Here is a 23,339-nt window from a genome sequence, read left to right on the forward strand (position 1 = left end):
ACTGCATACATATACTTCAAATGAGATAGGCAAAGATGAATGGAACAAATTAGGGCATGGATCTGTGCTCCCAAGACCCAACTCCACTACTGAAACATTCCATATGATTTCTCCTATTACACTGCCTTCCCAAAGTCACGCTCTAGTAATGGAGATACATGTAAGAGTAGAAGCATGTCCAACAAGAATATTACTGCACACCAGTATCCAGGACTTTCTACCTTCTATGCAATGTCTGCTCCACTTCACAAACTTTTTTCATGAGTTCCTTCCACTTTTTCATTAGCATCTCTCTATTCCCAATTTCTCCCAATCACCACAATTACTGCAGCAGCACAGAGACTCAGTTCTATAATGATAGATGCATAATTGGGAAACTTACTTGGACCAAAAAAAAAAAAAAAAAAAGCAGGACAGAAAAAAACATAGCTAACAGTTGAGGATACTGGAGAAGACAACAATTTGCATGGATATACAATATACAATAGTTTATAGTATTATTCTAAAAAATGCAAAACTGAAATAAAGACAAAGTAGTACTGTGTTTTCAATTTTGTGCCGTGCTTTCTGGTTATCTTGGTACAGCAGAAAGTGTAGCTATTGTTTTAAATATTCAGCAGAATGACTATCTTCTACTCCTGGCACACAGAAAAGTACAACATAAACTGGCAATTAACAGACAGGACTTTTTAAAACTTATCTATGTAGACTCTACTTTAAATGAAACACAATTAGAAGAAATATAATTGTAGATAAATAGACACAAGAGATAATGTATTTATATAGCCTCTCCAGGAGTAGTACAGCAGAGAATGAACTGCATCAAAACCCACTATGAATGTGATTGCCTTAAATAAGGTCCTCAGAACCAATGAGTTTGATGCCCTCCAAGGTTTTACATTATTTCAAGAGATAAGGTTAAAATTCCACCAGTGTTTTTTGGAAGGAGGAGTGGGGACCACTCATGAAGCTGTTGAAAGGGCAAACCATGGAGAAGAGCTGGAGATTAAGTGTTCTCCAATGCAATGGTATTTGAGATTATGAAAATTCACAGAGATACCAGAGACTACGTGTCTCCCCAGTGCTCTTCCAGATGTGCTCTATTCTAATTCATCCTCAACTGAGAGAATTTACATAAACTCTGCAAAAAAAAAGAGGCCTAAAAGAATTTATATAATCCCTAAAGTCATGACAAGCTGATGCAAACACTAGCAAATTTGAGGCAACATTTGTCTTCTACCAATTAAACACAGGCTAAATAAAGGTCACATTTTCTTCATTAACCTTTTATTTCCATGCTTTCAAATTTCTATATGCCCTTACTTTTACTTTTAAATTCAAGACTTAGTTCTAGGTAAGTATGAAGAAGAATTTTAGACAAAGATATTGTTTCAAACTGCCAACAGATTCTGAAAAACATATATTGTGTTCAAGCTCTGCTTCCTGTCTAGCGTGCTAGATTTGGTTTAGGTTTGGCATTTCCAAGATGGAAATTGGGATCTTGGTGAATAATTCTGATCCAAAGGTAGTATTTCATACTCATAGAAAGCCCAGAGCTGGCTGCAATACAGAACAAGACTGAGTGTATTTGGCAAATAAAACCAATAAGCATGAGATTTGTTTAAAGTGTTTCAGAGAAGAGTAACTAAACTGACAGGATGAAACAATGCAGATGGAAATGCAGTTTAAACTATTCTTGAGTACATGTGAACTATAATCTAGTGTGGAGAGAAATACTGGGGCCCACTGATATACCCAGGTCATTGACCTACTTCTCCAGGTATCAGATAAATGTATCAATTAATCTTCACATTATGTCTTGGTCCGTTTCAACTAGCACTTATAAACATGCTATTTTTTTCATCTATGGAAAAAGTTTAGTTTGCCCAAGAGCCACAGAAACAGGGGTAAACTGAGAAGGGAAGAGGATGTAGATTTTTTAATATATCTGCCTTTGCAGAATGTCACAAAGACACACTTAGTATTACATTCTAACAGTCTGCAAAATGCAAGCTTCTAGTTCAGCTGCTTTTCCTAGATTCTGAAAGCCACCCTGCCCTTCCACTCAGCCAAGCTTTACAAGTTCCTGATCTGAGAAGCAGAAATATGGTCTTTGAACTGAAAACAGATTTGCAGCAGCACTGCACATACCTTCCCACCAATTTCCTCACAAAATCACAATCTGACTGCCATTTCAATTGTTTCTGATTGTTTATTTTTCCAAATAGGGGCTTCCCTTCCTACCTTTCCCAAGAAAAGAGATGTTAATTCCCACTTCCTTTCCATCTTCTGTTGTTTTCTGTTTTCTCTACAGTTCAACCCACATTCCCTTGGAATTTAAATTTTGTAAGACGCTGTTCATGTTCTTTCCCATCTAAACTGAACTATCTAAATTGAACTTCCTCTAGTAGGTGATCAGCTGTTCAAGTCTTTCAGACCGGAAACAGAATTAATTATTTTTACTGATTTGTCCCCAAATCTTAAGTGTGAATTTAGACATTTTTATTACACAATAAATTACAAGGCAACATGAGGTGCACAGCAAAGTATCATCTTGAAATACTGGTGAACCTCAACTCAGAAAAAAGACTGTCATCTAGAGTCAACAACTCTAAATCAGATTTTAAGTTTCTGAGAAAAAATTACTGTTGTGTACAAGCCTAAGAGCAGGACCTTACAGTACTCAAGCAGTACCAGCAAAATTATTAAAAATACAGCAACAGATTTGTTTCCTTGAAAGAAATGCCACACAGCGGATCTCCAACTGATCCTATACATTACTCTAAAGCAAATATTTAAGTATTTAAATGATTTAAGTTCTTTAGCCAGTGCTACCTCAAGGAACACACTACACATCAAGGAACAGTTACTTGCCCTAAGTAACTGTACTCACTTGAGATGTCTACAGATTCAAGATTCTGGATTCTTATAGACAGTAATGCCTGCTGCAGCATGCATTTACTTTTTCTATTCTTCAGCTGAAAATCTAAGAAGGTCTAACTAAATAGGGGAAGAAGAGTTGATCATGCTTAATACTGAAGAAGCCACTAACTCCAGAAATAGGTAAGGAAAGCAAGAGGCCAGAGAATTCTCTGATCAGCAGGACTAAGTATTTCTACATAGAAGAATACAAAGAAGACTGCTACTAGGGTGAAACAACACAATTGTCAGCAGTAATTCAGGAAAACAGAACTCTTCAGTAAGTGTTTCTGTCCTGTATTTAGGAAAAAGCCAAATAATTGTCCTACTACTAGATGACAATGAAAAGCTTCCCACTGACAGTAAGTCAGGAGCATGTAAAAACAGCTACGGAAGTAAACACTTAATAAATCAACAGAATGATAATTTTCATTTGACACTTTTTAAGAGAAGGCTGAAGAGCTCTCTGCAGTTTTAATGCTGCAAGCCTTTGGCCATGTGAATGCTCCAGTGGGTTAGAAAAAAGCTAATACTGTGATAATACTGAAAAAGTGTAAACAAAGACTCAAAGAAGTAGGGACAGAATTAGTGCACTCAAAATGCAATTATATGAACAATTAGATTAAAAACTAATTTTTTTATTTAAATCAATGATGACACCGTTGTTGATATAATATACTTGAGAGTTCTGCACAGCAAGTGTCTTACTAGGATACAGGAAAACACTTTGATTAAATGAAGTACAAGACATACTTGGAATACATGAATTAAATACTGGCATGAATTTTAGATGCAGGTTGAGAACTATCATTTCTCTGCGATAAATTATGACAATGTCATTGACAATGTGTATTTTTATCACCTTTCGCTCTTGAAATCACTGCCTTTTGAAAAAATATCAGTCTTCTACAAGCAGTAAAAGACAACCCACCTACAACCCAGCCTGATCTCCAAGAGGGCAAACGCAACTAGGGTCCTGGTGAGTATTCCTAGCATTATAAAAAGACTGTCGTTGTCCTTGGTAGAAACTTCAGATACTTCCTATGAGCCAGATGCACTGACAAGTTTGGTTCTGATCTCAGAGATCAGAACAAAGCATGTGATCCTGCCAGGAGGTTCAAAAGGCAAGAAAACTGCACAGAACCTGAAACAATGGCCCTAAAGTGCTGAGACTGAAAAAAGACAGAAGACAAGTTTCCAGCCTTCTTCCTAAGTTGTAGCGGTACTGGAAATAAAATCCCTTCCCTCTTTCACTCCATGGATACTTGCCATGCATCCCCACAGGTGTATGAGAGTTTTTATTTTGTGTCAGGAATATCTTGTAAAAAGAGTATTTGAAAAATGCAAAAGGAATGGGTACCTGAAACTGGGTAATATATTGTTTTGTGAACATCCTGAGAATATCTGAGACTAAGGTAACTCAAGCTAACCTCCTTAGCACTGACAATCTATACTGCATCCCCAGACAGTCAGCATACACAACATATATTTACTTAGGAGTAACATACATGCAAAAAACTTTCACCTCACCACCACTAGCTGTGAAGAAAATTCATTAATAAGCAATTTTGGACAAAGAGGAGAAAAGCCCACGAAGTACTAATAAGGAGAAAGGATGAAACAATTCAGTATTTTCAAGAATTTGAAGAAAAAATATCATTCTATTCCACAACAGATATTGCACTAAAAAATTAACCAGACTAACTGAAGTTCTGCAAACTTTAAGTGAGATAATTTACTATGTGCTGTTATAAGCACAACTGTGAAACACATACAAGCATGATCATCTAATTCTTCCACAATTTATTAATTTCCTTTGAAAAAGATGCTAAAATAAGGAATGTAATTTAAGCATGCTGACAGCAAACTATTTACACAAGATTGGTACATAAATAGCTCTAATTCCCACACTAACTTAAATTCATCTGTTTCCAATTTAATTTTCATATTAAGAAAATAGTGGGGAGAATTGTTTCAACTGTTTTGATTTTATAACATAAAAACTAAATGCCTCAAATGAAAATTGGATAGCCAGAGAAAGATGTTGTCAGATGAAAATATTTACTTAACATCACTGCTTCAGTTTACTTCATGCATTTCATAAGACCTTTTTCTGTTTTAAATCAGATTCTATACCAAAATGATACCATGCCCTTGTCTCAAAGTCTTGTTATAAAGAATGCCTTAGAAGGAAAAACTGCATATTTGAAATTAAAATTAATAAGGTTAAAAACTGAAACTTAAAAAGAAAAAAAAATAAGCTGTGAAACACTGAAAACCAGCCAAAACTGTTTGAAAAAGTTCTAGATGCTGGAAGAAAGCTATGCTTTAAGTAGCACTCTGCACCACTTCATCTGAAACACTAAAACATTGAAACAACCATCCCAGCAAATAAAACTGTGAATGTTTCATTTTGAATTTGTTTGTTTCAGCATTTAGACTGTTTTAGGAAACAGATATAAGACCAAAGTCTCACAAGATCTCAGCAGATGAAAGATGGTCACTTGGGCAACTATTTACCTTGAAAATTGTCAGCCCATTTTTTGGTCAACTTTAGAGTAGCTAAATGACTCTGGCATGACAAAGCCGTCAGATTTTGGCAGGAATGGAATGGAGCTGCCAGCACAAACAGCCAGCCACTCCCAGTCACAATCAACTCTGTAAGTCAGCTACAGGCCTGACTCTAAGGTCAATGGCAGCAGGCACACGAGTCCTTAAGCAGCTGTGCACACTCCTGCAGAAGAGGAGCTGGGAAGAAAGATGTAGAAATGAAGATCTCAGTTTAGGAGTGACACTTCAGTCAACTCTTGAAAGGAATCCCTTTGACTTGATTCCAGCTGTAGACTAACCTGGAAAACTGTAGGGTAGGGGATTTTTCTATTAAAATAAATGAATCTTCCAGGTGAGTTTGACTGAGTTGATAAGCAGTAAAGTCCATTCTCAAGCCAGTGCTACTTTCTTTCAGGTCATTTGCTAGTGTCTTCAGGTGCTACTGCAATGGTCAAAAGAAGTATACAAAAAAAAAAAAATTATCCAGCATCCTATAACGTGTTATTACAACCTATATAAGACCTGGTAAAATTGCCATTTTTTTTCCCAGGAAATAACTAATCCCAAACTGATTCAGTGCATTAATAAATTAGCTGAGACACTATTACAATTAGAATTTGATTAACATCATTAAGTTCCCTTCAGCTGGACAATGGCTTGGGGGCAGGGGGAAAATCCAGTAACTTAAAAATTTTTCCAAGCTGACAAAACTTACAGGATCAGAAACATGAAGGCCAAGTTGGTACATTTCAGTTCCTGATAGTTTTCCAAAATAAACACTATGTTATATGAAATGTTTGAAGAAGAAATCTATATAAACATGCTAAAAAAATCTCCACCTTTCTTGACCAGGCAAGTCACTAAATGGTAATGTGAACTGTGCATATAATGGGTCTGTTTGTTATACACAACACAGTATTTTATTACAAACTGCCAACAAAAGAAGTACATTTCTAGAGACCTTTCTCAGGTTTAATTTCCTCTCAAGACCAGAAGAGTGAAGCAAAAACACAGGTGAGAAATGCATCTCCCTGCAGTGCTTAATATATAGATACTATTTGATACAGCTTTTTGCTAGGAAAGCTATGCTGAGGAGTCCTAGCTGTGACTAACCAATACCCTTCCCCTGGTCACCACAACACAAGCACAATGAGGAATATGAGCTCTAATAAACATCCTGAGAAAAACAAGCTTGGCCAAGACTTTCCAGAACAAGTTCACTGCAATGTAGGTCTGTGCATACCTATGCCTTCATATGTATGGACATTTTGGTACAAACTTAATTACTGGACATCTTTTGTAGAAAACTGTACATTTACTGGACAAAGCTATTAGCTTTGTATTAGGGTTTCAATGGTTTTCCATTATGGAAACAAAATTTAGGACCTAGGTAAAGACATTTTGTCCCCTCACACACAAGCACAGTAAAGATATCCTCTGCTGCCTACCCTGGGAGTGAGCCTTGGAAGAACACCTCTCGCACAATGAATGGGCTGTAACAATGAAAATGTAAAACCTAATTGCTTTTGCAGCCACACTGCTAACAGAACAAAGTACTTTATTTGGACTTCAGATGATTACCAGCCATCTCTGACACAAAACTAGGAATATGCTCTTTTTATCTTTGCCCCAGGTAGACAAATTTTCCTAAATGAAAACAGAAAATACAGCCTGACTCCACTTGGTATGAAAGGAGAGCATTATCCAGCTTGGGGGCGAAAAACAGGGAAACCCTTCTTATCTTGCTTCAAAGCTCGTTTGTAGTGGGGAAAAAAAAAGGAATCCAGTAGCTTCACACCCTTTAACTTCTCTTGTTCTGCTGTCTCTTCCACTTACCACCTTCTTTCGGTTTAAAATTAAACTGTTTTTCTTAATTTGCAAAACAACAATATACTTTTGACTGAAAAAAAGCCCCCTATGATTTCATAATCTGCTTCTAATTGCGTATTTATCCTCCAAACTGAAGAAAGGTTGTGAGGGGTTATAAATAAGAGGGGGAGGAACACCTCTGAAAAATATTCTCTCAGACAAAATACCAGATGCATATGGAAGAGACACTGAAAGTCAATCAAGATAATTCAGTTTGCTTCGGTCAGAAGCAGTGTCATACTAATCATTACTGTGGAAAAGTGAGCTTTCTTCTAACATAAAGGAAGGGCCATTTACATTCTCCCCAAATGTAGGGAATTGCAGTTGTAATACCTTCCAATCCATTTATTATTCCTAGACAAGTAGGAAAAATGTTACTATAAATCTCCATCTTATCTTTAATATAACCAGGTGTTTGTAACTATGCACTCCAGGCGAGAGTTTCTGCTATTCATCCAGTACTTCTGCCTATTGAATCACATTTCATATATCCCATTTGGTCCCATGGGAAATTCCTTATGGGAGAATACAGTCAAAGAACGCTTGATGGAACTCCCTTGCATTTTATTATAAACCACCATTGAAACACTCTTGAGAATCATCAACAGACAAAATGATCCACACCACAGATCAGACTCAACTTCTTTCTCATGTGCCTAGCTGGTTTGGGTTTTTTTGCTTTCTTTCTCCTTTTCCTTTCTATTCTTCTTCTCAGGTTTCTGCTGCCTTAGTCCACAAGCAATATCATTAGCTACATGATCCTACACTAAATATAAATCTCAGAAATAATCCTCCTTGTATTAGCTAGAAAGCTAATAATAATCAGTAAAGGCTCTTTTTCTGAGACTTAGATTTTGACATCTGAGTTTAGCTGTATTAACATGCAGAATATATGCTTTTTGTACTGACATCTATATCCTCAGAGCTAACAATGTGTGATGGAGACAAACCAAGACTTCCTGTGGTCACTGTAACAGAAAATTTAAGAATCAAGATCAGACAGAAGAGCAAATGCTGTGAGCAGAGCATAACCATTTGGTGCTGCTGTCTACAAGCCAATGAAAAGTAGGCTTATCTAGATCTGAATCACTTTACTTGATGGTAAGTTCATAATACAGTAGTAAATTCCAAAACAAAATTAACTAAAAAACATTCCAGCACAGTATTTTCAATTCAAATTTTAGATTTCAAATGGGAAAGCAAGCTTCTTGACATAGAATACAGCAGTATCAGTAACTATATAGGTATTAAAATCAGCAGCCTTTTGAAACAAAACTCAGCAGGTCTTCTAGGCACATTTCACTTCACATTGCATTCTTCTCACAAGCTAAAATAGACATACAAACCATGCATGCTTCACTTAAATATTTAGGCTTCAGTATCTTGATGAAGATCCAGAGGGCTGGATCACATGATTATAATAAAACAGGGATTCCCAAGCTACTTTGTGCCAAAGTTCCCCCACCAAAGGACCTCTACTGCCCCTCATAACTAGCCTGGGCACTACCCAATAATGTGTTTAAATGGCTTCTGCTATAGCAAAACCTCCTGAACTACAATCATCTCTTACTCTTATTGTTTAGCTAGTTATGCCCCGAAATTTGGAATGGTCTGTATCAAATTTATCAAAAATAAACAGGCATGTTTATTTCTTCTCACATTAAGAAACACTTATTTTAAGAAAACAATATTTTTTCTCCACCAAGATAAAACGCTGTGATACTCATAAATAATGATTGTGCCATAAAACATAATACAAGTAAGCAGTACTGAAAATTCACACATACTCTTAAGCATAGCCTCCATTTTGATATATGCATGCTTGTTTCACTGACCCTTACACAAGTTTCCTACATCATAGTAACACTGATAGTAAATCAGTAGAAAACTTATTTAATGAAAAAGCAGATGAATAACAGTATCTCAGGGGGTCTGAAAATTTTAAGAGGGAAAAAAACTGCATTACCAGAAATATTTGTATTTTCCATAGAAACGTCATGTATTCAGGACTAGGAAGAAGGGGTATGTTAATGATACTGATGCCTTAGAAGAGTGGCAGCTGATAGCCAGATTTCCCCCTTTTCAATTTAGTATACAGATCTTGGCCAGGGTAAGACCTCTAAGTACAAACACTGAAGTAGTGTTAACTAATATAACTATTTGGGAGTTACATGAGCTTATACTAAAAGGAGTGAGGTAGGACTATGTTTTAAAATTACAGTTTCTAATCAAACAACATTTTCAAATAAAATTTATCATCACCATGTTGAACCCACTGTATTTGTAGGCTTCAATAGCAAGACAATGATGTTCTGATTATCGCCATTTAAACCAACAACATGCAGCAATAAAAACCAGTCTTTTGTAAAAGAGTAAAATAAATACCTGCAGGACTGCCAGCATTTTCTCCTTGATGCAGCTGAATACCAGCAGAATCTATAGAGTTTACTGTAACTGTCTGTAGATTTGGCAATTGAGCAGTGCTTAGACTAACTGGAGTTGATGTCAACGCACCACCTGCTGCAACTTGACCAAGAGTGAGAGTCTGCACAGGAGTCAGAGTTATTTGTTGACCAGGTGCATTCTGAATTTGCAAGTTCTGCAAGTTCTGAACTCCTTGCACTTGAAATGTCTGCCAGGTTATCTGCCCAGAAGGGGTCACTGTTTGTGCCTGAATTAAGAAAGTTCCAGGATTCAGCTGCAGTTGAAGATTTTGAAGAGCCTGTTGAGATATACTTTGACTTGCTTGGACACCATGGATTGTCTGTTGCGCAATACCTTGTACAATCTGGGCTTGACTGGTTGGCTGCTGCGACTCTTGTAGCTGTATGTGTTGTACAATTGGCTGTGCTGTGGAGACCTGAATATTCTGAGCCTGCGTGTCGTCAGAGACTGATGTCTGGATGTAATTTCCCTGAAGATCAGAACCATGAACTTGACCGCTAGTTGTGGTCAAGTCATTTGCATTTTGTTCCAATATACTTGAACTGTCTATGGTAACGGGCAATTGTGATGAAGATGACGTTGGCACAAATAAGTCATTATCAGTGGCAGTTTCTGTAATTTCAGGAGAAACTTGCTCACCAGTCCTCTCAGAAGTATCTGAACTATCCATGGCCTGTCCGGTATTTATCAAGTGCCCATCTGCATTAATGCCTGCTGTCATGGTTTGAGAACCACTGCCAAGTCCCAGAGAATCTAGATCAACACTATTAATGGGTACAAAAGTGATATTCCCTGGCAGTCCAAGAGGGACGTTAGCAACCACTTGCGCTTGGCCAGGGTAAGACGAACCACCAATTGCAACTCCCTGAACCTGGACTTGACCAGACTGACCAGATAAGATATTCTGAATATTAGCTGAAGATGTTCCAGAGGCAATGATGGTTTGATTCGAGCTGGGAATGATCTGAATTTGACCACTTTCTTGATTTATACTGCTATTATCAGAAGAGGCTGCAAAGCCAAGTTGAACCTGCTGACCATCCGCTGTCTGGATCTGCGGTATTACTTGGTATTGTACGTTAGACACTGTACCATTCGACGAATCTGATCCTGGTGCAACAGAAAAGATTTGTTGATTTTGCAAACTCTGAATAGGAAGGACATACTGCCCACTTGAAGTTACTGTGGCAGCACCTGGAATCTGTACTATATTACCAGCTTCATCCTTTATAGTGGTAGGAGCTGCAGACAAGACCTCCCATCTGTTTGGAGCTCCAGCTAATTGCACAGAAGCCAAATCTCCTGTCTGAATAAAAAGAAAAAAGAAAACAAAAAATTAAAACAAATGTTGAACATATTATGTGTTAGACCAGTCATGCAACTCAGCACTAGCTATTGATATACTACTGGAAAACATGCAGTACAGCTCATATGACCATCAGCAACTGGACTAAAACTATGAAATACAGATTTTATAAGGATCTACTGCCTAAGTCAGGGAAGCCAGCCTGCGGGTCATGAGCTGCACGTTACTCGCAAACATGTCAAATGCAGCTCCTATGTCACAGCTACGTCAGGTGACCAGCAGCAGGGTTATTCTGGTGGCAGGGCTGCTGGGTAATCCAAACCCCTGGCTGTGGGAAGGAGGGAGCTGGCAGGGGCTGCTGGAGTTTTCATCACCAACTTACCCCAAGACTCAGAAACACTCTTTGCCTAGCTAAGCACCTATTACACACAAGTGGAGGAACCATCATGAAGCCAGTGTTGCCTCTGTCTCCTGGAGCTCCACTGCCTTTCAACTCTGTTTGCTATTTGTGCATGTTGTGACTCCCAGCAGTACAGAAAATGTTAAGAAGTGATGTAGGCACACAGTTGGAAAGATAGGACAACCTCAGTTTGCTACACATAACACAAAGCTCTAGTATTTATAAGCTTGTAGGAGTTAGTTTCGCTAAGGAAGAAGACTTCCAGACTAAGAACTTTTACACTGAAATTATATTTGTATTAGTCATATGCATCAGTTAGGAGAGGAAAAAAAAATCTATCTTCATTAAGTTGGAACAACAGAAAAAGCTAGTGTTTCAGAGTAGACCCCAGATGCTTAAAGAACCTATTTTGCATTTGGTTTTTATTCAGTAAAGAAAAGGTAAATTGCACTTACCTTTCTTTACCAAAGCAAGCTTTTTCAGAATAGAGTATTAACAATTAGATTTTACACTCTGCAATGCCTAGCACAGATTTGCATAGTCAACCAGCTTGGTATTGTAAGTAACCATCAATCTGAAAAATATGAAGTGTCTCCTTATCTGTTTAACCATACTGCAGTAAACCAGTGGAAAAACTTAATTAATAGCAACATGTAACTAACTTGTCCTACAACCAATTCAGCTCTGTGAAACACATCTAGTCTCTCTGGCAGAGTCCAGAGGACATAGAAAGAACAGCTCTCATTTGTCCTTTTGCACTCATCCTGTGATCACTCCTGGAAGGGAAGTTACCAGAACAAATCACAACTTTTTTGCGATGCTGCATTCTGACTCCCTTTAGAACAAAACCAGGACATGCAAAATACAGCACACATCTAATTCTTTCCTAACATAGCATTGAGACCAGCCAGTCTGAAAGAATCCTACAGCAAGCACATGAGTGAATTTAGTCTGCAGCATTAGATGGGACTTTTCTAGTTTCACATTTTTATCCTATTTCAGCCCATAACACCACAATGCTTAAATGTAAAGGAAAAATAGTGCATTTAAGAATGAGTCCTTACTAGAAGAAGTTTTACTGTGCTTACCAAGCTTCATTTTCAACAAGGAAACACATACTATTGCTCTAAATTCTTCTCAAGAACTACAAAAATAATTATTGTGCAAAAACCAAAAGAATGCTGGCCTTCTTCTGCCCTCAAAGACACGGACCATTGACTCTCCTTTCCAGCTCAAAATATTCCATGATTCATAAGTGTTTCATAATTTTTCAGGCAGTATATTAATTTTATATTAGTAAATAGATACAGTAAATAGATCACCAGAACAAAACTAATTGTATGGCCTTAATGCTTCAAGGAAAAGAAACATAATAAGGAGAATAATAATTCTCTTTTATTATTTTCTTTCCCTCTTATACTGATCAACCTTTCATTTGAAAAACTGTTTTCAATTTTTTTGGTCTTTCAAGCTTGTAACTTACAATACTGGAAGAAAAAAATGTGTAATACTCCGTATCACATATCCTACCTAGAAGAAGGCAACAAGTTCTATTTTCCTCTGCTAACACATCACCTTTATAGTCTTGTGTTTAGTATTGCTTGAAGTTGCTGAAACACTGCTAAGAAAGTTCATAACTACTCAATTCACAAGCATATAAATACCTATTAACTGAAGGTTTCATAAAATATCAAAAGACCTATAAAAATCAGGGGTAAACGTCAGTCAGAAAATACCAAAAGCAAAAATATGACTGTGATATGTTTAAAGTGTGTCATTATAAAATAAATGTATAATGTGTTGATAGCTGTTGGAACAAAAGAGAAAGCAAAAGCAATATAAACCATTACAGGTCTGATATAATTTCTCACTGATTGAAAACTTTGTACAAGCAAATGTTGAAAGCTTTGCTTAAACTGGACTGATCTAATATGCAGTAACATGTCAATGTCTATTCATATGTAATATCCTCCACAGAAATACTTCGAAGGGAACCTGTCTCCTTAGTGATATGGAAATGACCTACTTTATTCTTCTCCCAAAACATATGTTGATTTCCATATTGGCATTTTCATGTTGGGCACATATCTCACGTTTTCATGATCTAGTGAATCTTCCCTCAAAACCTGCTCTGCAATGATTTTAGCACAATAGAGCCAATCTTTCAGTAGATGCACTTGTCAGTCCATGGAGAAGTTCAGGGCAGCCACGCATGAGGATATGAAGCTATGCTACACATACAACATAAAATGCCTGTTATTCACATTGCTCTTACAGCTGGCTGTATCAGACACCACCAGCTGAATCATGTGGAGGGAGGAGCAAAAAGAGGGTGAGGCTTTCAAGAAGCTATCTGGCAGCTATCAAAATTGCTAGCATTAAAGCATGAAAAAAAATCCGTAGGGTAAAGAGTATTTGAGGATGATCTCTAATCTCAAATGGTCATCATCAGCCTGTCATAACAAGATTGACTGTTATGTTCTTTCACAAAGTCTGTTGAGACAAGAAGACATTTCTTGGACTTCTTTTCCTACTAACCAAAGAGTAATAACCATTCTTTACGTCCTCAGGCAATTAAGCACTTGTGTAGTAACTCAGAAGTTCTGCCACTGATACATGAGCAGCAACATCTGCAGCCCAGTCACTTACTGAGCTTTACATTCAAAATACACCAGTTCGTTTGCTGTCTGAGCCATCAGTGAAAAATATTTAGAGGGTAGAGAGAAAGCAACAGTTTCCTTATCAACTGATACTCAGGCAGCAGTTATTTGGCAGCTTCTCCTTTAAGAGAAGGCTGGACTGTTTCAATCTAAAGGCTGTTTCAAGAGGAAGGGACAAAGATCTAAGGAAAGTTCAGCATTACTCAGCCAAGGAGGAGAGAACAGGAAGCAACAGGGAATTCACTGGAAGCAGCATCAGGAAACAAGAAAAAGAGACAGGAACAGAGCAAAGAGTGTAGCTGACACAAGGCATAGGATGAATTAAAATCAAATGATATGTCCACCTGAAGAAAGGTCAAGTACCAACAAAGAGTCAAAGCTCCAACCACTGTTCAGCCTGTCTTTTGATTTTTTAACAGGCCTTGTATAATTTCCAATGGATAAAATAAAAAGAGTCTCTGAGAGAAAAGTCTCATCCCTGAAGAATCATGAGCCATGATAAATAAAAATCTAGTAATCATCTTGTTCAATATATTTGGGTAAAATTACAGCAACATGAAGTCAAATGTGGAACGGGATAAGAGAAAGACAGAAGATAAAACACCTCTCAGAAGTGATCTAAACCATACTGAATTGAGAAGACTTAATAAAAAAGTAAAATATACTTCACCAAAGTAAAGTGGAGAGGAGGAAAGCAGAGAAAGACCCCTGTAAGAACTGGTATTTGTTGTAGACGCCTGCATCTCAACATGTCAAATGGGCACACGTCATTAGCCATCAGTATTTTATTACAAAAGTCTACCAAATATTTATCTGCTAGTGGACATCTTTTTACAGCACTTTTCAGAAAGTCACTTTTGCCCTGGAGCAAAAGCATCAACCAAACAACCAGAGGTGGAAAGATAATGAATCATGAGCTCCTAAACATTCAAAAATCACACACCTAATGAAGAAGATTGGACACTGCCTCATCCAAATTGTTGTTTTATGAAAGAGTTAGGGTTCTAATGCATGGGTTTAATAATACCATGTGTTTACCAAGCTACAGTAAACTATCTGTGCATTCTTAGGTCATTACAAATACAAGATAAAATGCACTTGCTTCAACTCTTTCATTAAAGTATGAGCTAATACATTCTATCTTGTATTTGCCATAGGTTAAAAACATGTTCAACATCAGCCACTGTGGTTCAGCTGACACAAAGCTGTTTGTTAAGACAAATTAATTCTGTTGCATGTTTGAGCCCTCTGCCAATGAAGCCACTCAATTCAGAGAAATACTTCTGCCCAAATCTGATATTTGGAAAAACAAAGAGCATTTTGGGAAAAATACATATTATCTGGGCTGCTTAAAATCTTCTTTTAAAAGAAACTCCAATCTCGTGAAATATATCTAACTGTATTCTCAGTTAAAGAATATCTACATCCTTTTGCTTGACATGGACAACTGGAGCCAAAACTTCAACAGTTTGTTATCAATCAGCACAAGTTCAGAACTTTTCCAAATTAATACAATATCCCTGACCTTAGTAGAAACAAGGAGGCTGAAGCACTAAGAAACAAGGCATGGCAACAAGGAGATATTTTTAACTAGATCACAGGTAACTTCTTTTGTTTATTCATTAGTAAATCTATATATGTATATGAATCTCAGTGTAACTACATGCCAAATTAGCATTCTATGGAATGGTTTGGGTTTCTTCTGCTTTCAACTCAGCTGCTGAAAGGTCTATCAAACCATCAAGAGAACAAGAGGACCTGGGATCAGTCAGCCTCACAGCTTGATCTTTGGGAAGGTAATGGAGCAAATAACCTTGAAAATAACCTTGAGAAAAGTAACCTTCAAATAATCTTGAGGGGTAAAAAAAAAAAAAAAAAAAGTAGTGTTCAGAAGTAGTCAGCCTACACTTAGGAAGGGGAAATAATGCTGAAATAACTAACCTCACAATGTCCCATCTACCAAGACTAGCTTGGTAGATGGGCTTAGGCAATCATATTCTTTATCACTAAAGTCAGGCTTTTGACTCTGTCCCCCATAATATCAGAAAAAGCCTTTTTCTTATATCATATGGGTTATCAAACACTGGAACATGCTGCCCAGAGAGAGACAGTGGAGTCTCTAACTTGGAGGTATTCAAACCCACTGAACACAGCTCTGAACAACTTCCTCTCACTGACTCTACTTTGAGCAAGGAGGGGCAGACCAGACATTCTCCAGACATCCTTACCAGCCTCAACTTTCTATGAAATCTTAGACTTCTTGCTAATGTTTAATATTAGAGAACTTTTTTGTCCATGCTGTTTTTAAATATGGAAATGCTTTAAAACATACATTTTCTTGCTTTCTCCAAAACTATTAGGAGAAATAAAACAAAAATTTTTAAGAACATCCCTAAAGCACCTTCTAAAAGAACTTCAACACTTGGTTCTGATCCAGTATTAAAAAGACATAATTGGAATACAAAAACCAAAGAACATTTTAAAAGGTGAGCTTCTGGACAGCAGCAGGACAAACACACTGTTAGCCATCACATCCTAGTGAAACTTCTTTGTTTTGCAAAAGTAGAGAAGAGAGAGAAGCAAGACAATTCCAGGCAGACTTTTCTATAGTGGCACATGTTCTGGTGCATCTGTTCACATGCAGAAACCTAGCATCAGGAAGCTATCTTATCACCCACAAAAGCAAAAATGGATGTCAGAATAATTCTGAACTTCCTCAAAATGACCATATAGGCCAGAAACCCAAGTAGTATGGTTAACTCTGACACACGTGGCATTCAGGCATATTTTTTGCCAAGTGGATGGAAAACATGAAATTTTAAATGCCTTCCTCTTTCTCCATCCTGTCAGCACTATTCCTACTTCCTCCTAAACTGAGTTTAAACTAGGTGCATCTCAGATTGTTAATCTTCTGAAGCATAAATTAACTATAATTCCAGACTTTCATTAAATTCTGTGAAGCACTTATAGCCAATTCTAAAGCTCAAGATATGCCAAATCAGTCTTAAAACACTCCAACCTTTACTTGTCCGAGATACACAGAAATGCTTTGTCTACTGCAGAGGAATTATACTCATCTTCCCCACATATGCAAATTATTAACCTGTCCAGTGTTTTCCACATCTTGCTGGTATACCAACAACACAAATAAAGTGACAACACAAATAAATCGTATAAATAATTCCTCCCAACCTTTTTTTTAAAGGCTAGCAAATCAGTGCAGCCCACTTGACACAAGATGCATCTACACACCTCAGCTGAGGCAGTCATCTCTGACAGCCCCCATTCTTTGGCAGCTGTCAGAGCCAACAGTTTTCTCAGCCAGCCTGCCACTCTTCCCAATTCACCTGCCTCCCAGACCTCCCATACAACCTCCCAGCAGTCTTGCACACTATCCTCACCTATCCAGTCCCACCCAGCACAACCATAAGAATGGCCCTTGGGAGCATGAGAGTTCCAAGACAGCCTCTAGCTTTGCATTACAATGAAGTAAGAGAACATAAACAACTGGTTATCATCTCAGCTTTGCAGCTTCTTAAACAATCATCTGATCATGCTACAACCATACAGCTGGCCATCAAGGCTCTGCTTGACCTAAATATGTCTGCTCTTTTGTTTCCTCCCTTTTTGTTTCCTCCCTAAATATGTCTGCTCTTTTGTTTCCTCCCTTATGATAGCGTTACCATCTTCTGCTTTGCTTCTCATTTTCACCTAATGCTAAAATCTTTGCAGATGTTTAAACTGGAATGAAACTAGAGTATTTATACCTAAATGAAAAAAAGAATTTATAACTAAGTGAAAAAGCAAGACCCAAACTAAAACTTCTCAGATTTTGAACTCTGAAGACAAAGACATCCTTAGGGGCCAAAACATGAGTCGTCATTCTAGGTCAGGCAGTAGCACACACCATCCCAGCAAGGCTCTCACACAAACCAGCAGGCAACAATATTCAAGGCAACGTTCCCATGGCAAGTGTTTAAACCAACCATGGATGTAGCAGTATGGCAACCAAGGAAAACATGCTCAGGTAAGTAAGCCACAAACTCAAGGCATCTACATTCATATCAAACACCATCAGGCAACATACTGGTGTTGGTTGATTATTAGGCAGAGTAAATTACAGTGTCAAAGCTGAAAGACTGCAATCTTCATCAATGCACAAAGACAAGATCAGCAGTAATGCCTGCTAGTGCCTCTCATCCAAAAAGAAACGGAGTTCCAACCAGACTCATCGGCCAAGCTGAATACCTTGCTATCTAAAGACAACCTGCCAGGTCATTGACAGGATGGAGAGAAGGTTGAGTTTAGTTCTGTCAATTGCCTTCTTCATTTGCTTTTCATTACAAGCAGCTGATATTCTCATTAGTCTTTTTACTTCCTCACTAATCCTTTCAGTGGTGTTATAGCAATGAGCATTCAAACAGCAGGCCTGGACTCAGATACCAATAGAGAATCATAGGATAATTTCAGCTGGAAAGGACCTCTGAAGGTCACCTGGTCCAACCCCTGGGCTCAAAGCAGGGCCAGCTAGAACATTACAAACACAATCACATTTGCTCCAGCTCTTCCCCAATCCCAGACACACAATATTCCCTGCGTTCCTAGGGGAGTTTTGCTGTTGCTTTTAAATCATACTGCTGGTCTCTTGGGGAGCAGCTGCAGCATACCATTTCAGCCAGGAAAACAGTATGCTAGCCCAGCATGCTGGCTCCAGCCCTGCCAGCTTCTACCAAGCAAATGTCAGTAAAACAGTAACAAAACAACCCTGAAACAACAGTATCACTATCACTATCCATTGACGGATGTGCAGGCTCTTCAGGCACTTCTAAGAGGAAATACCTAGTTTAACTTCTACTATCCATTAGTGCAGATTGGGAGTTCTACCAGACTTTCAGCAGTCAGAACTGCAGTCCAAGTATACAATGTAACAGGAAAGAGCTGCCCTCCCACTGCTACATTAGGCCCCATCACCCATGCACAGGTCTCAAAGTGATTGAGCTATACTCCTGGGAAAGGGATGAGCATCACAAACTGCAGGAAGAGAATCATATCTGTCTGTGCATATAGATTTCATTTTCCATACAACTTATGAGGCACCTACAATGTAAGACTTTTTAGCTTCCTCCTTCTTCCACCCTCCAATATGATAAATACAGAGGACCAGAACAAAAAAGACTCTTTATTGCACTAAATCTCTTTCATTCTTCTGTTTTTCACAAGGAATGTATTTCAGGGCCTTTAGTCCCTCCCCTCTCTTTATAAAGGTCATATTAATTAACTCCAGTGTCTAGTTCAGCTACTGTTAGGTATCTCCTTCAATTTATATTTAGTTTCCACCCAAAATATTCTGAATCATTCAAGAGTTAGGTTGTAGGAGTGTAAAAATTACCAGAATGCTGTAACCTAACTCACAGAAGATATGTAGGAAGGGCCTATCTGCACGTAAGGAAAGTAGTGAGTGAGCTTATATTCATTTAGGTTTTTAACTAAGACTTTGGCTTCTCTTGAATTGCATTTGCTTTCCCCTGCAAAACCTCTTAAACATTACCACAACAACATATTAACTTAATAGGAGTAAAGAAGGACCACATCAAAACTGTTTTGCCCATTTTGAAGTGCCAGGAACCATGTGTCCAGCACCAGCTTTCTAGTATCCTGTCAGACCTACTGCTCATCCTAATCAATCAATCAATCCATCCCCAAGATGCACAATTCCAGCTGTACAGTGACAACAACCTTAGAGGTCGATATAGGAAAGCAAGCAATAGCACTAGCAGTAATCATCTAAAACATCATATGTTTTTCAGTATGTTTATGCTCACGAGCACTGTATGCATCCAGTACTATGAAACAGAGCTATTGGGCACTTTAAAACATCTAGAAATATTTTTTAAAGCACACTGCTTGAGCAAATAAATAGGTTTGGCAGAAAGGATGCTTGAAAGGGGTTGGAATCCTAATATATTTTTGAGCTCTGTCATTAGGCTACAACCTGCTGTATGACCTCAGACAGCTATTTTGCTTCAGCTTCCCTTTACATAAAGTAAGCTGTAATGTACATATGAAAAGTATTTTAAAGTTTATCAAGTATTTAGAAACTTCTATCAGTAACACTTTGACATTTGTTAAAAGCTTGACAAAGCCACTTCATCCACCAGTACAATGCTTTGCAGTTTTTCTTCCTATTTGCAAAATCCTAACACTACTCAAGGCTGTTGCACAGCAAGTTTAAAAACAAGACTTGCTTTAAAAGAAGAAAAAGAAAAAGGCACACTTTTTTCTAATTTTAAAGATGTTTTTGTAAAAAAAAAATTAGAGGTAATATGTGCAATTTTCCAAGGGCCAAGGCCAAAAAATTACATCACATAATTTTAGAAGATATTTTGGAACTCTCTTTCAACATTTTTAGGTATCAGTTATTTAGAAATGCACCATCTCTTTGAATTTTATGAGCATATGTCAACATGAGATTTAGCCAGAGCAATTAAGGAACATGAGTTTTCATTAGGCTTTTGTTATGGGGATTGTTAAACTAGCTTCAGCAAGAATATGTTTCTATTCTGCAAGATCCATCTCATCACACCAGCTCCCGAGGTCATCAAGGCTCCTTTCAGAGGCAACGGCGCATGAGAGATAAGGACAGAAAATGCTACGAGGAACCGCATGATAACTCTCCTTAGAAAAACAGCGCGATACAGAAAGCAGCTTTCCACCACCGCGTTCGCTTCTAAACAGCCATTTTACTTCACTACATCCTTCCCTACAGCCAGCCTTCATTTTGTGTTCCTGCCTGGCTGCGCGGCTCCAGGCTGACAGCCTAGCGGGGATACCGGGGGCGCGCTCAGGTGGAGGTGAGATGCCTCCCAGCCTCTCCGGGTTCCGAGCGAGCCGTTCCGGTGCCAGGGTCGGGGGAGGGAGGCTTCCCGCCTCCCCCCGTTTTTGAAAGTAAATGAAGGCGCCGCTCCCAATGGCGGGGGAGGGGGGAGCCTGGCTCCCTCCTCCTCCCGGGAGCCCGGCTCCTCCTGGAGAGGCAGGGGAGCCCGGGGACCCCTCTCCTGGCAGGTCGGCCCTGCTATCGTCCCTCCCCCCGGGCGGGCAGTGCCGTGTGTCCCGTCCCTCCCCCCGGGCGGGCGGGCTGGCTGTGCTGTCTCTCCCCCCGGCAGGCCGTGCGAGAGCGGCGGGGCGGGCACTCACCGCTCCGGCAGAGTGAGAGGCAGCGGCGGCGGCGGCGGCCTCATCCTCCTCCGGCGACGGCGGGCCGATCTTGCTGCAGGTGGCCGCCAGCAGAGCGAGCGGTGACGGCTGCGCGTCCTACCCACAATGGGCGGGTTCAGGGAGAGAAGGGGGGTGGCGGTTAGTGCGGGACAGCGACCGGGCTCCTCGCAGACGCGCACACAGGAAGCGGCGGCGGCGGCACCGGCTCCGCACCCGCTCACAACGTGTCACCCGGGGGAGGGGGGGAAGGGGCCCCGCCGGGCCTGCGCTCACCTGGGGGGCGGCCGCCCCTGCGGAGGCCGAGGCGGCGCCGTTGCCGTGCTGGAGATATTCGCTGTGGCTGCTGCTGTCCACGTCTAAGGCAGCCATTTCCTCTTGTTTCACGGGCTTCTCGGGAGCTGCGGGCACAGCGGGGAGGGGGAGGGGAGAGTCACTGACGGGAGCGATCACCCCCCTCCCTCTCTCTCTCTCCCTCCCTCCCTTCCTCCCTCCCTCCCTCTCCCCCCCCTAACCCCAGCGCTCCCCCCGCCCTCCCGCACGGAGCCCTCCTCCTCCTCCTCCTCCTCCTCCCCGTGCTGCTGCCCCTGCCCCTCTTCTCCCTCCTCCCCCTGCTCCTCCTGCTGCTGCTCTCAGTGCCGCTCTCGCCTCGCTCGCACACGGACGCTCCGGGGCCGGAGCGGGGACGCGCAGGGCCGGAGCAGGAGCGGGGAGCCCCCGGGGCGGCTCGGTCGGTGCGTACGTACCGGTCATGGTGTGAGTGCGAGCGGCCGGCTGGCTGGCTGGGCGGGAGGCAGGCAGGCAGGCAGGCTGGCTCGCACACAGGCCCTGCTGGCTGGGGCTAGGCGGCTGCCGCCGGGGACATGCTTATTGTGCTCACGGCGGGCTGAAGCGGCGGCGGCGGCCCGAGCCTACTCCGGGTTTTTTTTCCTATTTTGATTGACGGTGCGGGAAAGCCGAAAGGTGGGGCTTGCCGCGGGAGAGGGGGCCCGGCCGACACCGCCGCCCGCCCGCCCGCCTGCCAGCCCGGAACTCCCGCCCACGCCCGCGCGCGCGCGCTCTCATTGGCTGCGCCGCACCGCCGCCGCCGCTCGCACGGGCCGCCCGGGCTGCCAGTCACCCGCCGGGGGCGGGGGGGGCGCCCCATGCCGGGGCGGCTTCCTGTTTGCCAGGGATAGTGCGGGGAACAATGAGCGGGACCCGCCGGGAGGTCGCGGCCCGCGCCGGCCAGGGACCCGCCGTCCCGGGAGGCGGCACCGCCGCCGCGCTCCCCTGACACCGCGGGGTCTGACCGCCCGCAGGGCTCAACGCATAGGCACAGCTGCGCGGCGTGGCGCTATGCCTCCAGCCCCCCTCCCCCCGCGCCCCCACCGCTGTTGTGCCCGGGGGGCGTCGGGCCGGGGCTGCGATCTTTCGAAGTTTCCGCGTCGGGGCTGTCACTCACGGCCGGCGACAGCCGCGGCTCCAGAGAGGCGGCCGAGCAGCGCCCGGCCGACGGACAGCGCCGCCGCGCTTTGTCCCTCCGGCGCTAAGATGTCGGCGCGGCGTCCCCAGGGGAGCCGGTCCGCCCGGGCGGGCGCTGCCCGGAGGCTGCCGCTGGCCGCCCCCCGGCGGGACCGGGCGCCCGGGTCAGCGCCGGCCGCAGCGCCCGCCTCAGCGGGCCGGCCCCGCCGTGCCGCCGTTGCATAAGCGCTGTGGCGGGCTCGCACCTGCCTGGGCCGGGCAGGGAACCGAAAACCTGCGCTGTCTCTGAGGCAGAGCAAAACCCGTCGCCGATAAGGCCGCCAGTTCGATTTTAACGCGGCACGTCCTCCCAGCGGCAGTACCTGCCGTGAGCTGGGCACCCGAGCCTTGGCACGGACCGAACATTGTACCAGCAGGCTTTATTTTCGTCGTGTTAAGGAGAATTAATAAGATTCCCCTCAACGTCAGTTTGCTGGTCTGTGTCCCATGTTACGCAACACAAAGGAAACTGGGA

The 23,339-nt window shown here is 41.4% G+C and overlaps 1 protein-coding gene across 2 annotated transcripts in view; it reads right to left on the minus strand.

The window, feature by feature from the left end:
• SP3 (Sp3 transcription factor) overlaps positions 1-22,361 on the minus strand; it is a 34,781-nt gene extending 12,420 nt beyond the window's left edge. The window contains exons 1-5 of one of the 2 annotated variants that reach the window (XM_050976883.1): positions 22,108-22,361; positions 21,638-21,762; positions 21,344-21,460; positions 10,999-11,089; positions 9,724-10,893 (exon numbers count right to left, since the gene is read on the minus strand). In XM_050976883.1, coding sequence (XP_050832840.1) covers positions 9,724-10,893; positions 10,999-11,089; positions 21,344-21,460; positions 21,638-21,762; positions 22,108-22,114 — 1,510 coding nt within the window. In that variant the 5' untranslated portion in view covers positions 22,115-22,361. Of the gene's footprint in view, positions 1-9,723; positions 11,090-21,343; positions 21,461-21,637; positions 21,763-22,107 lie in introns of both variants that reach the window. The other variant, XM_050976882.1, reaches the window with a different exon arrangement.
• Positions 22,362-23,339: the final 978 nt, after the last annotated feature.

Source organism: Serinus canaria, chromosome 7, assembly GCF_022539315.1.
Source record: "Serinus canaria isolate serCan28SL12 chromosome 7, serCan2020, whole genome shotgun sequence".
Taxonomy (NCBI): Eukaryota; Metazoa; Chordata; class Aves; order Passeriformes; family Fringillidae; genus Serinus; species Serinus canaria.